Below are 11737 nucleotides of genomic sequence, written 5' to 3'. Positions count from 1 at the left end.
GGAGTCCCCCCCCCCCCGGGCAAGGCTTATTGCACAAGTGGTCATAAAAGGCTCTACTGTTGATTGGATAGATTAATATTCTGGTCGAAAGCTTTCACAATCTAGCTCTTGTTCTTTGACTGAAAACTGATGAAACATAAAACATTTTCTTCAAATTAATGTTTACTTAGTTTATGTTCTCGGTTGCATTTTACAATTTTCCTTAAAGCAAAAACCGTAGACTACACATTTAGACCTCTTAGCGGAAGAAATTAAAAGTATTATTGTCTAGTAATTTTAGAAATCTTGAATCTCACGACACATGACAAAACACTTGAAGTACGCATAACAGCTTCAATTCCTTTCTTAGGCAGCACAGCCTGTTGCCTGCTTCACATCATTAATAAACTTCTGCACAGTTCCTTTCCCAGCTGAAGTGTTGTAGTAAGTCTTCCAGTACAGAGCTTGAGAAGAAAGATCAGACGGAATAGGAGCAGGAATTCTGGCCAGGAACAACCGAGCAGCCAGTCCAGAGTACAGCGGTTTCTCCAAATCTTCCCATTGAGTCTTGGTCCAGTCGATGCCGAGTTTGACTTTAATTTTGTCCCAGTACTTCTTTAGTCCTTGCTGAAGAACAGTCTCACGATAACCAATGAGGTCAACCTGTATGAATATAGAATACATGTTGAATTAAGCTTAGTTAAGATACCGTAAATTTCTGAAAGTAACGACTCGGGCTCGTTACTTTCAGCCGGATCGTTACTTTCGGCGAGCAAAAAGCGTTATGTGAAGTTGGTACGACTGAGATCTTTGTTACGAAATAAAAGACAGAAATTCGCAAAAATTAACATTTTTGTAAGCATCAGATTAAATTCTTCGTTCCAGCTTAAAGGTATTTTGCTGCCACATGGTGGGCTCTTCCTGCCTCAACCGTGTTGTTACTGGCCGGCAGGAAAGTTAGTCAGAGACCGCAAACTGTTACTACTTCATGACGCAATGCTACGTTAGTTTGCTGTATCAATATCTCAGTGCATTGGACGAGTTTCCAATTGAAGTTTGAAGAAACGTTCCTTTTAATACGTACCTGCTGAAATGATACAGAGTTGCCAATTTTGATTTAAAGAAAAGTTTCTGTTACTTCATGAAAATTCTACGGTTGTGTTTTAACATGGCACATTGACGAAGCACGAATTAACATTCACGCTACGTAACATAAGCGATACCTTACCTTGTTGTCGAGTGCCATAAATCAAGTGATTGTATGTACGGTAACTTTCACCTGACTATTGATTGGAAAAATAAATATACCACTGAACCTTGGTCTCACTATTTTCGGTGATTGGGAGGGGGGTTGTGCTCGCTACTTTCGGGATTTATTAGCGGCCACAGATTTTTTGACGTTCACTTTCGGAAGTTTACAGTAGTCAGTTCTGCACCGTATAAAACAAAACATTACTTATGTTAAAATAAAACTGGAAATGGAACAAGATCGAGTTGTCCAGCGTTAAATCTTTACCTGCCAAATTCCACCATAGTACCCCGGCCTGTAGGTACCACGTGCCTGTCCGTATTTTGACTCGACCCAGGCTACGCGGCAGAGGAACTTGTGATCGCTTGGAAATATTCCCAAATTATTGATCATGTCCACGACTTCCGTAACAACAGCGTTTCCTTTCCCCTTTGGTGTGTATGGATCAGCACAAGCCACATTTTTGAAAAAAATCTGACCAACAAGACTGACGAACACCACGGTCAGAAGCATGATCTAGAAAAAGAAAGAAAATACTCTGCCAGCTATAGCGTGTGCGCATTGTCACGCAATAAAAAGTAAAATCAAAGACCATTTAGTGGATAAAGTCAAAAAATTCTGATATTGTAGACGATAAATAAAGAAGACAGTTCTCCAAGTTTAAGGTGTGTGCCTTGTCCCAAAGTTGAAATATTCGTCGAAATGTTCCGCGCAAAATTATAGAGACTAGTATGGAGCCGCCGTGTTGAAGGACCTCCTCCAATATGGCGGGCGGAAAATAGCGTGTTATTGTTGTTTGTAGCATATTCTAATACGGTCGAACTTTCACTAACGGCCACCTTTTTTTGTCCCTGCGGACGGTCCATTCATTTACCTATATTTTAACCTCTCTACGAGGGCCATCTATCCACAACAGTAATAGCCATTGAAACCCGAAAAGTAAAACTGTATCCTGTCTACTTTGATGTAGCGTTACGCTTGCATTACACTTGGCAGCGAATTTCATTTGATTTTAAACTAGATAATGCCGTTACAACGATCCCGAAACGTGATTCGATCTTGTCGGTGATTTTCTACGTTGTTATGAAACGTTGCTAACTGATGAGTCATCTTCCTGTTGTCTTACTTTTCTCGTGAAAATTATGTTGTGCGGAGGAGCATTGAAGACATCAACTGTGTTAGTCTCAACAGGTCAGTGGGAGTGGAGGTCAATGCCTTGTGCGGAAAACGGAAGCTATAACCAAGTACTATGGAATCGCCATTTCTCGAATTAATCCTCGATTTTTTGAACCTCCCGATAACTCGAAACACTCAACTGAAATAATGTAGTGTTTCCTCCTTACCTATTAATCCTGTGTTCGCAAGCCTCTTGAATAACAGCCCTAACGAATGAACTCGCTTCCTTTCCGCGAAACTGGTTATAAAATAACGTGATTACCATATTTAGTTTCATTTGAGAACCCTGGGTGTAAAGTGATTGGTTAGCTTCGAGTACGGCTGGAACGTGATCAGCGATACTTTCAATTTCGGGATGACGCGTTGCTAAAACGGATAAGACTGCAATTGGTTCCGTTTCAACGTTTGCATTTAGTCGATATATCTCGATGCAGTAGGCCATTTCGGAGTTGCCTTTTGCCTCTGTGCCAAATCCAGTCTACGTACGAAACCATTCATATGAAAATCCGCCCACAGGCTCATTTTCATGCAAATCAAAGACTCGTTTTGAAACAGAGACACAAGGAAACTCGGAAATGGCCTATTCTCATCAATCGCAATCAATTTAAATCAAATTAAAAGATACTGTATTTTGGTTTCCATATCATGATCCATGATACCATGTTTCAGTTTCCGTTAAAGGCCCACGTAACTGGCCTTTTTGAGCCGCCTTTGTGGGAAATTTATTGTCATGTAACCTCATCATTTTCAGTAAATTCAGAGTTATTTCATGTGATTTAACTTTTTCGTGGTCAGTAACACCAGTGATGACGTCATCAGGCCACGCTCATGGTCATGTGACTAAGTCCGAAGAAAAACGTAAAGGCTCCTGAGCATATTACTTTATCGGAATTTTCTTCGTTGATTTAACATTCTAATTCGAATCCTCATTTCGCTATGCTATGCATAGATTTTGTTTCATTTCTAAAAGGTCAGATTTTGAGAGAGATTAAAAAAAGTTGAAATTTGTTTTCAACCTTAGTTTAAATCGTAGATGGTCGAAAACAAGCTGGAGTTAATGAAAAACTGGAAGTGTCCCCGACATCGAAAGTTACACAGCAGCTCTTGCGCACTAGTTCACACGATCATTCTCGACTCCAAAGCAAAAAGGGTCTTGGGTAAAGCACGCACTTTAATAAGATCAAACGAAGCACACGAAGATAGTTTTTCTTTTCTTTTTTTTTATTTTGCGCTCATTTTTTTGCTTGTACTTTATTTTGCATTTTGTGAAACTCAACGAAAAAAATCTTAAATGTAAGCTATCGAATTCCGCTCTGAGGCGACACAAGTAACCGGAAGTGAAATTTCACTTCCTTAGCAGCGCGAGCGAACGGGTGCATAAATTGGTTTAAGAGGAAACACCGTTTAGGGAAAAAGTACGTAACAAACTAGAATATATCTATTGGCTAAAGAGATTATTTAATAAAAAGTCAATAAACACATGAGCTTTGGATTGACTGGTCGATTGATCGATACTTTGCATCAATTGTAACTGCGACTTTTAATATCGGTATTCTATGTAAATGTTTATCACGCATCAAGTAACATAGGTTCAATGTAAGACTTCCCAATCTTTGTCTTACACATATTCATACACATGTTTTGAAACCAACAGAATGATCTGAACTCTGAGATTAGGATTTTGGATTAACAATACAGTGAACCAAGATGGCTGCCAGAACTATTATTTTATCGTCTTTCGATACTGGACATTTGTTTTAGCCGTTACTTAAAAAAAATTTTCTTTTCTTTTTTTTGTTTTGTTTTGTTTATCTTGTTTTTTTGCAATTAACTTCTATGGTAAGATACCAGAGCAGCGTTAGCTAGCTAACGTTGAAAGCATATTTGAATCAGTCAAGGATATATATACCAAAGTTAACTGCTCCCGATAACTCGAACCAAAAGTCTTTACCTTCCCGGCCCTCAGTCGACCGATGTAATTTTACATCCGCTATCTCGAACTACCAGTTTTTCATACCATGAAATTTCCGTTCCCTTTGGTGGTGTGAAAAATCAGGATTCCACTGTAGAATCTTGGAAGCTTTGGCATCCGTAAAAAACATCAAACGGCTCCAGTTTTCTTTAAATGTTTTATAGCTTGTTTCTCTGTTGCTAAATTGTCTTTCAAGCAAAAACATTCGACTACATTAAAAGAGATCTCAGTTATGGAAAGAAACGTCCTAGCTAATAATTTTAAAAACCTTGTATCTCAAGACAAGTGAAAAAACGTTTGAGATACGGAGTTTTCTTTACGTGCCGGCATTATTTCTGGTCTTTCTAGGCAGCACAGCCTGTTGCCTGCTCCACATCATCAATAAACTTCTGTACAGTCCCTTTCCCAGCTGAAGTGTTATAGTAAGTCTTCCAGTACTGAGCTTGAGCAGGAAGGTCAGATGGAATAGGAGCAGAAATTCTGGCCAGGAACAACCGAGCAGCCAGTCCAGAGTACAGCGGTTTCTCCAAATCTTCCCATTGAGTCTTGGTCCAGTCGATGTCGAGTTTGGCTTTAATTTGGTCCCAGTACTTCTTCAGACCTTGCTGAATAACAGTCTCGCGATAACCAATTTTGTCAACCTACGTTTTGGAAGGAGATCATGTCATGCAAACTCACAGAATGACCGATCTATTATATTTATTGACAAAGCAAGATTCTGTCCACAAGAATTTGATATATGTAAGGAAAATGAAATACCGTTCTTGCTTGAAATCCGGGAAATACTAGACCTAAATTCTAAGGAAATGATTACCATAGATTCCGTTAAATATTAGATATAAGAATTTATTGCTACAGGTTTGTCAGAGATGCGTTCCTTAAATAATTAAAAAGACTAACTTTATGAATTATTTCTCATCCTGTCATAGTTAGATTTTGGTTACTTCTGATCTGAGAAGTTTGCAACTGATTTTAATGAACACGTTTGTAAAGATAAAGGCCAGAAAGATATATTATTGTAGGAGGTGCAAATAGAAAAAAGTCGAAAAAGCTCTACCTGCCAAATCCCTCCATGGTAACCACTCCGGTATGTCCCAGGGGCCTCTCCATATTTGCACTCAACCCAGGCCACACGGCAAAGAAACTTATGGTCATTTGCAAATATTCCCAAACTGTTGATCGTGTCTACGACTTCTTTGACAACGGTTGCTCCTTTCCCTTTCGGTGTATAAGGTGAAGTGGCCATGCTTTTCCGGGAAATCTAAGCGGTAACACATCTATGAGAATTATGATTTGAGAATAGAATCTTTGGAGATTCAATAGGGCACAATACAATTTTGTTTTCATAATGACAACAATAGCTAATAATACTGAGGGTTGGCAGCTGCTTTTCTGGCCCTGCGTTGGGACTTTCTCTTTCGAGTCTATTAGCTTATATTTGTTTCTATGAGAAAAGCGGAAGTTCCCCTTCGAACAAACTTCAGATATCCCAAGATCGATGCAAACACACAATGCGGTGGATCAAACCAGTGGAGTTAAAGCCGAGAAATACAGATCATAAGTTAACAAGTTGACTACTATACAAATACTCACACTAGAATTATTTCTCTGGATTGAAGGTAGACCATAACAAGTACTGAAATAGGCCATTTCCGAGTTGTCTTTTGCCCGTCAAAACGGTTCACTTTCATGCCAATCAAACTCATTTTCCTATGAAAGATTTAGCACGAGGACTAGTTTTGTAACGGAGGCTCAAGGTAATTCGGAAATGGCCTATTCTTTGTTTTCATTTAGGCAAGCATGTGAACGCGTGACAATCCACCATGGTTATCATCCTGATTCAGTTTCCAGCACATGATAACAAACAAATTCTGCTTAATTCTGCTCAGTAACGGAGTTAATCAAATGGATAATATGATCGAATTATTTCTTACCTTCTCTTGCTTGATAAAGTTACCACCGTGACAGCTGGAAAAAATGAACTCGTGTCGGAAGGGGCTTTAGCGGAGAGGTGAATAATAGCTTGTTGAAGCGGAAAGGTAAATAATATCTTGTTGAAGCGGAAAGGTAAATAATATCTTTTTGCGATTGGCTAGTATATTAGGTTGACGTAACATGACCGACCGCGTGACGTACAATAATTGAGTTTTCAGTTTCGGAATGACATCACCTTAAAACGGAAGACTCACTTCACATAAATGGATAGATAAACAGATATACTAAGAAATGCGAATCATAAAGGGACACAGTATGTCTAGATGTAACGTTTCTGCAGGAAATTGTTTTTAGAAAAACGAAATCATATGTGCGAGAGCAAAAAGCAAGCAGAAAAGAATGACTGGCCAACAAACGAGAAGTTTCGAGGACAAGTCATACACTCTGGTTGAACTTAATTGGCGTCAAAGCTGGATCCTCAATAAAATAAAAGAACCCAACGCACATTTTCCAACAAAATCTTACCGAGTGTTTACTAAGGGATGTCGTGCCCAACAGGCCTTGACCGTGTGAGTATGATTGAATAAAATGTTTGACTATTTCTAGGAAATGCTCGGCACGGCTTTATAATGGAAGACGTAATGCCTAAGTCTTTCAAATCATATACCAGCTTCAAGTTTATTCTGTGCCGTCCTCTTGGAAACAAATAATGAACATTCAATGAAAGGCAAACACCATAGCGGCCATCGCACGTTTTCCCGCGTTTCAATGAAATTTGAAGAGTTTTCCGGAATGATCACGCGCATGCGCGACATTATTCACCGGAAGCCCATTTACACCCTTAAGAGACCTCATTTTCTCTTGACACCCTCCAGTGGGTCGGGAAAAACCTACCTAATGAAAGTACTTATCAGTACATTGAGAGTTTTTTTGATCAGCTAGTAAAAACCGAGGCTATCCTTAGATATTTTGAGGACAATGAATTTATTGGGACAATTCTGAGTCCTCCGCACACACAAATAAAATTTCTACCACCTTTCAACAACATAGGTCGGCCATTTATCAATTGGTCAAGGAATTTTTCAATGATCCTATTTGGCCCTGAGTACTCGAACGGCAAATGATACGAAAGCGCTACACTGCAAGGAAATTACCTCACAAAACTGGCGAGTTTCGCGTAACAAATGCTCAGTGTTTTGAACAATGATGCGACAGGAAATTTGTTGGTGCGTTATAACGTGTAGGAATGGTCCAGATGAGAGGCATTTTGTAACCATTTTTTGCTAGTGTCGCAAAATACGAAATTCATTTGTGAATTTCCAAAAAGGAAAAACTGAAATTTTATCATTAGCGGAATAAAACGAAGAGGTGTCTAGCTTTATGAGAGTTGTTACCAAAAAAAGTTAAAATGCTCTCATGAAAAATATTCACCTGCCAATTAGGTAACGAAAGAAGATCGTTGACGGGTAGGGGATCAAGTACAACCAATGGTATTGAGCAGCAGATATGCAGTTTGTAGGTCATCAATGGATTCGACGTGAATATTCAATGATCGTATGAACACACTAACAGTCAGAATAGCTCAGAGCGTAAGAATTCGTGTACGCGGAATATCCATTAACGACCGTTACATTATTTACACTCTCCTTGTCGAGGTCAAAATGGGAATTCTTCTAACTTTGCATCGCATTTAGTTTGAGGCAAACGGAGACGCTGTCGATCCTTAGTTTTTGATTCTCGACATTTTCTTTACCGATGAACGAGATAAAGCCTATTTATGGCTATCGTCGCAAGGAAAAAAAAAAAAATCATATGTACAATCGCGTTTGAGCTAATGCTGGAGCTGTTGCTGAAAATTACAATATTGTAAGGAGAATTTTAACAATGCCGGATCATTGTTGAAACTTAAGGGGTCAAATACTTCCGCGCTGTCGGCCAATAACTGGTTACAGATGCTATTTACCCGCGAGGCTTTTATCTTCCATTTCTTGTGATATCAATTCATTGACTAACGTCACCCAGTGAAGACCACATCGTCTGGAAGTTGCTCAAGGCAAGTTAGTTCTTATAGACTACTATAAGTTTTAGACATTACTTTAAAGTTACGTTTGTGTCAAGGAAGAATGAGACTTCATTCTAACCCTTATTCTATGTTCTTAGCGGATCCCTACTCATGTGAACGTGGGATGTTAATGAAAGAAAGGGAAAATGCGGCCCAAAGAACTAGTGATTGCTAGCGAATAATTCGAAAGTACAAATGTTATAGCCCCAGTTAAGTCACCAGATCGTAAAATCTATTTAACGAACCTTAAACAGTCACTTTTTGCGGTAACCGCACAGACAGATTTTAAACCCAAATACATTCTATTATTATATTTATTATTATTTACTATTTATTACTATTATTATGATTTGTTTTTCAGTATTTTTAATTTTGAGAGCCACAAAAGTGTGTCTTACATTTTTTCTTAGCCTAGTAAAATTGCTTTTAAGTATTTTTTTTAACCTTTGACAGTCTCTCGCTACCTTGCTTCTTGTATCTAACAGTGTTTCGTAAGGACACGTCAGTTGTATCAGAGTTACAATGAGAGCTATCGTGCCCTTGATGTTACTTTGCTCTTTTGTCATGAAAGGTAAGAATGAATGAATGAATGAATGAATGAATGAATGTATGAATGAATGAATGAATGAATGAATGAATGACTTAATTAAAGTGTCAATAGTATTTAGCTTAAAAAAACTAACTGCGGACACACAAATCATATCAAACTCAGTGTTAACAAAAGGTTATATCAAGTTCCGGTGGTCACGCCCCCACTAATGTCTGACTCAAAGTCATGCAAAAACACGCACAATTTAACTCAAAAACGTGTGGATGGGGACAATTTGTACCTTTGAATTAAAAAAAACAGAACATTCAAGCTGCATCAGAAGATGGTTTCAAATATCATAGCGATAAATTTTAATGGGGCAAAATCGAATTTTTGAAATTGAATTACGCAATGTTTATAGAAGATTTCGAGCTCCTGTCACGGTTGGCGCAAAAGAATGAGCCCGCGCACTTTGCACATGTTCTGATCACATTTGTACCGCAAAATTCGAATAAAGCGAAAAATTTCCTTTATTTTGGTATATAATATACGTTCATCCCATTTGACTCCCAGAAAATGATCTAAGACCTGGTTTGAATTAATTCGATACACAGTCTTTCCTCGTTCTTTCCGTGATTTCCCGGCTGATGCAAGCCCACCATCAAATACATCCTGATCAATTCTAATTCCAGTGCGAGCTGCTGGATCGTCCTTTCGGCCAGAATACAACTTTCTTTTTATTTCACGATATAGCTCTGCGTGAAATAATTCCGCACGGTCGTCAAAAGAAGGAGCAGAAGGAATAAAAAGAGGTTCCATCCGCTGGAAAAGAATGTCATCTTTAATCCTTATCTTTCATTTTTGTCATTAGTACCGCACACTATAACCAAGACAATGAACCCGCTTTCCGATCTTGTCCACGTCTGTTACAAACACAGGATAAAGTTTACGGTCTGCTTTTACTCGCAACGTCTTCCTTTGGGGTGATAACTCATGGAAAACCTCGCCTATGTATCGTTCTGGTGCATTGGATTCTCTCTTCACTCTCCCTGCCGCCATGTTTACGTATTGTTTACGTATGGAAATTATTCCCCAGTTCCATGGATAAACTAATGCGCAAGCGCAATACAGACAAACAATGCCCGCGCTAGCCTGGACGCCAATTACAGCAAATGTTCATGTTCGTGGGCAATAAGTTTGATGTGACCACCGTAACCTATTCATTTGGTTTTTGAAAACCACCAATGTATTATTTTACGACTGTTGCTAAATTGAACAAACATAATCTCAAATACCACCGTAAGCCGTATTCTGCTTAGAAATTTGACGTAATGAATATGAGGAAAACAAATAGTTGTTATTGGTGCCAAACAGGTACAATCCAGAGATGCAGTATCTCCTCCAGGCTTCACCTCGTAATCGCGTGTCTTGTCCGTCTGAAAGGTTACTAAAATTCCACAAACACAGCATTTGGTATTTTTCGGTAGTTAAGACAGAAAGCTACCTCCAAATGCTCTAACCAATTTCTTTCTTGTCTATGGTCTCCCTTAAAGCTTGTGGATCACCTGTCGACGAAGTGCGTGGAGGATGGATACAGAAAAGGAATACTGCCGAGGGGAGTTCACAAGAGACAGGTTAATATTGATTTCACCACCTTTGATTTCGCTTCTTTCTAATGACATCAGAAAATAATAAATCAAATAAATTGAAAAGACCTATAACTTCACTAATACTGCAATAGTACTAAAGAAGGCGTGAAAAATCACAGTTAAAAGAATAATTTTTCCTCCAATTGAAAATGTTAGTAAGCCTTTACCCCAGAAAACCTAACGACTCCATGACAACATTAAGACAGCAGTTTTCATATCTCTAAGGCATTAATCACGGGCTTAACGAACAGGGTGAAAGTACCTCTCTGTGAAAGTCTTCTTATGTGCCAATCCTTCAGTGATTAGATACTTTCTTTAAATATAGCACCACTTGACAGCTCTAATGAGAGTGAATCTGGTGATGCAAAGCTATTTCAAGATGCCCCAGAAGATGAAGAGGAGAGCGTGAACGACTCAGAAGCGTCCTCTGAGGTGAATTCATCAGCTGATGATCACGACTCAGCCGACAATGCCGCGGAGACTGACAATGATGACGATAACGAAGATGGTAAAGATGAAAAAGACGACGAGAACTAATTCAACTTTACTATGTTTCTTTGTTGCTTTTCCAAAATTCGATAGATATTGAAAGTAGAATGAACACAGTTAGTTTGGATAATTTGGAACTTATCTTATTTATTATGTCCGTGTGATTGTAATTGTTGATCATTTCTGATTTGTTTATTGTTCACCGTGCGGTGTCCGTACTGCTGGGGAGAGTTCTACAGACCTCTGAGGAAAGAAATGTGCTGTGCTGACTGGCAAGTGAGACGCTTAGTTGATAATCAACTTACTAACCACCGTAACCGAATAAAGGAAGAGGTGACGCTCCAAACGTCAGCCCTTCGTCGAATCTGAATGTGGCCTCTTTCACCTATGCGTAAAGGCGGCAAAATACGAGATACAAAAACCCTCAACTTGCTGCGCAACATGAGCAAATTTTTTGCGTGACAAGTTGTGAGTCTAATGAAAAACAAGCAACAAAGCCACAATTTGTTGCTCAAAGTAGACCCGCGCTCTACTTTTCGCAACAACTTTCTACAACCCGCAACACATGTTTTGTTGCGCGACAAGTTGATCACGCAAGGTGAAAAACGCGAAACATCGACCCAAAACTTGCAACGAAACAATATTGCGCGACAAGTTGAGGGTTCGTCTATCTCGTATTTCGCCGCCTTAAGCACAA

General features: G+C 39.0%; 3 protein-coding genes across 4 annotated transcripts; 1 reads left to right on the top strand and 2 right to left on the bottom strand.

Moving 5' to 3' along the window:
- Nucleotides 1-144: 144 nt before the first annotated feature.
- LOC110043705 (uncharacterized) lies at nt 145-2724 on the bottom strand. Of its 2 annotated transcripts, none has more exons than XM_020749193.2 (3): nt 2572-2724; nt 1496-1744; nt 145-642 (listed from the first exon to the last, which is right to left on the bottom strand). In XM_020749193.2, the coding sequence occupies exons 2-3, from the start codon at nt 1739-1741 to the stop codon at nt 346-348; spliced, it is 543 nt and encodes a 180-aa protein (XP_020604852.2). In that variant the 5' UTR covers nt 1742-1744; nt 2572-2724; the 3' UTR covers nt 145-345. The 2 variants fall into 2 exon arrangements, with proteins under 2 accessions (XP_020604852.2, XP_020604853.2); XM_020749194.2 differs by lacking the exon at nt 2572-2724 and adding an exon at nt 2355-2515.
- An 883-nt stretch (nt 2725-3607) lies between these two features.
- LOC110043756 (uncharacterized) lies at nt 3608-6438 on the bottom strand. Its single transcript, XM_020749256.2, has 3 exons — nt 6311-6438; nt 5434-5637; nt 3608-5017 (listed from the first exon to the last, which is right to left on the bottom strand). The coding sequence occupies exons 2-3, from the start codon at nt 5620-5622 to the stop codon at nt 4721-4723; spliced, it is 486 nt and encodes a 161-aa protein (XP_020604915.2). The 5' UTR covers nt 5623-5637; nt 6311-6438; the 3' UTR covers nt 3608-4720.
- A 1838-nt stretch (nt 6439-8276) lies between these two features.
- LOC110043704 (uncharacterized) lies at nt 8277-11410 on the top strand. Its single transcript, XM_020749191.2, has 4 exons — nt 8277-8364; nt 8859-8944; nt 10456-10536; nt 10877-11410. The coding sequence occupies exons 2-4, from the start codon at nt 8896-8898 to the stop codon at nt 11086-11088; spliced, it is 342 nt and encodes a 113-aa protein (XP_020604850.1). The 5' UTR covers nt 8277-8364; nt 8859-8895; the 3' UTR covers nt 11089-11410.
- The last annotated feature ends 327 nt before the right edge of the window (nt 11411-11737 follow it).

Source organism: Orbicella faveolata, unplaced genomic scaffold (assembly GCF_042242905.1).
Source record: "Orbicella faveolata isolate gen_17 unplaced genomic scaffold, um_ofav_v1 contig_1, whole genome shotgun sequence".
Lineage (NCBI taxonomy): Eukaryota > Metazoa > Cnidaria > Anthozoa > Scleractinia > Merulinidae > Orbicella > Orbicella faveolata.
This window is presented reverse-complemented; position numbering and strand designations above follow the sequence as displayed.

Coding starts and splice junctions, on each gene's coding strand:
- LOC110043705 (XM_020749193.2), bottom strand. CDS start 1,741: ATGCTTCTGACCGTGGTGTTCGTCAGTCTTGTTGGTCAGATTTTTTTC. Junction 643..1,495: donor ACTATGGTGGAATTTGGCAG/GTAAAGATTTAA, acceptor ATATTCATACAG/GTTGACCTCATTGGTTATCG.
- LOC110043756 (XM_020749256.2), bottom strand. CDS start 5,622: ATGGCCACTTCACCTTATACACCGAAAGGGAAAGGAGCAACCGTTGTC. Junction 5,018..5,433: donor ACCATGGAGGGATTTGGCAG/GTAGAGCTTTTT, acceptor TCCAAAACGTAG/GTTGACAAAATTGGTTATCG.
- LOC110043704 (XM_020749191.2), top strand. CDS start 8,896: ATGAGAGCTATCGTGCCCTTGATGTTACTTTGCTCTTTTGTCATGAAA. Junction 8,945..10,455: donor TTGCTCTTTTGTCATGAAAG/GTAAGAATGAAT, acceptor TCTCCCTTAAAG/CTTGTGGATCACCTGTCGAC. Junction 10,537..10,876: donor GGGGAGTTCACAAGAGACAG/GTTAATATTGAT, acceptor CTTTAAATATAG/CACCACTTGACAGCTCTAAT.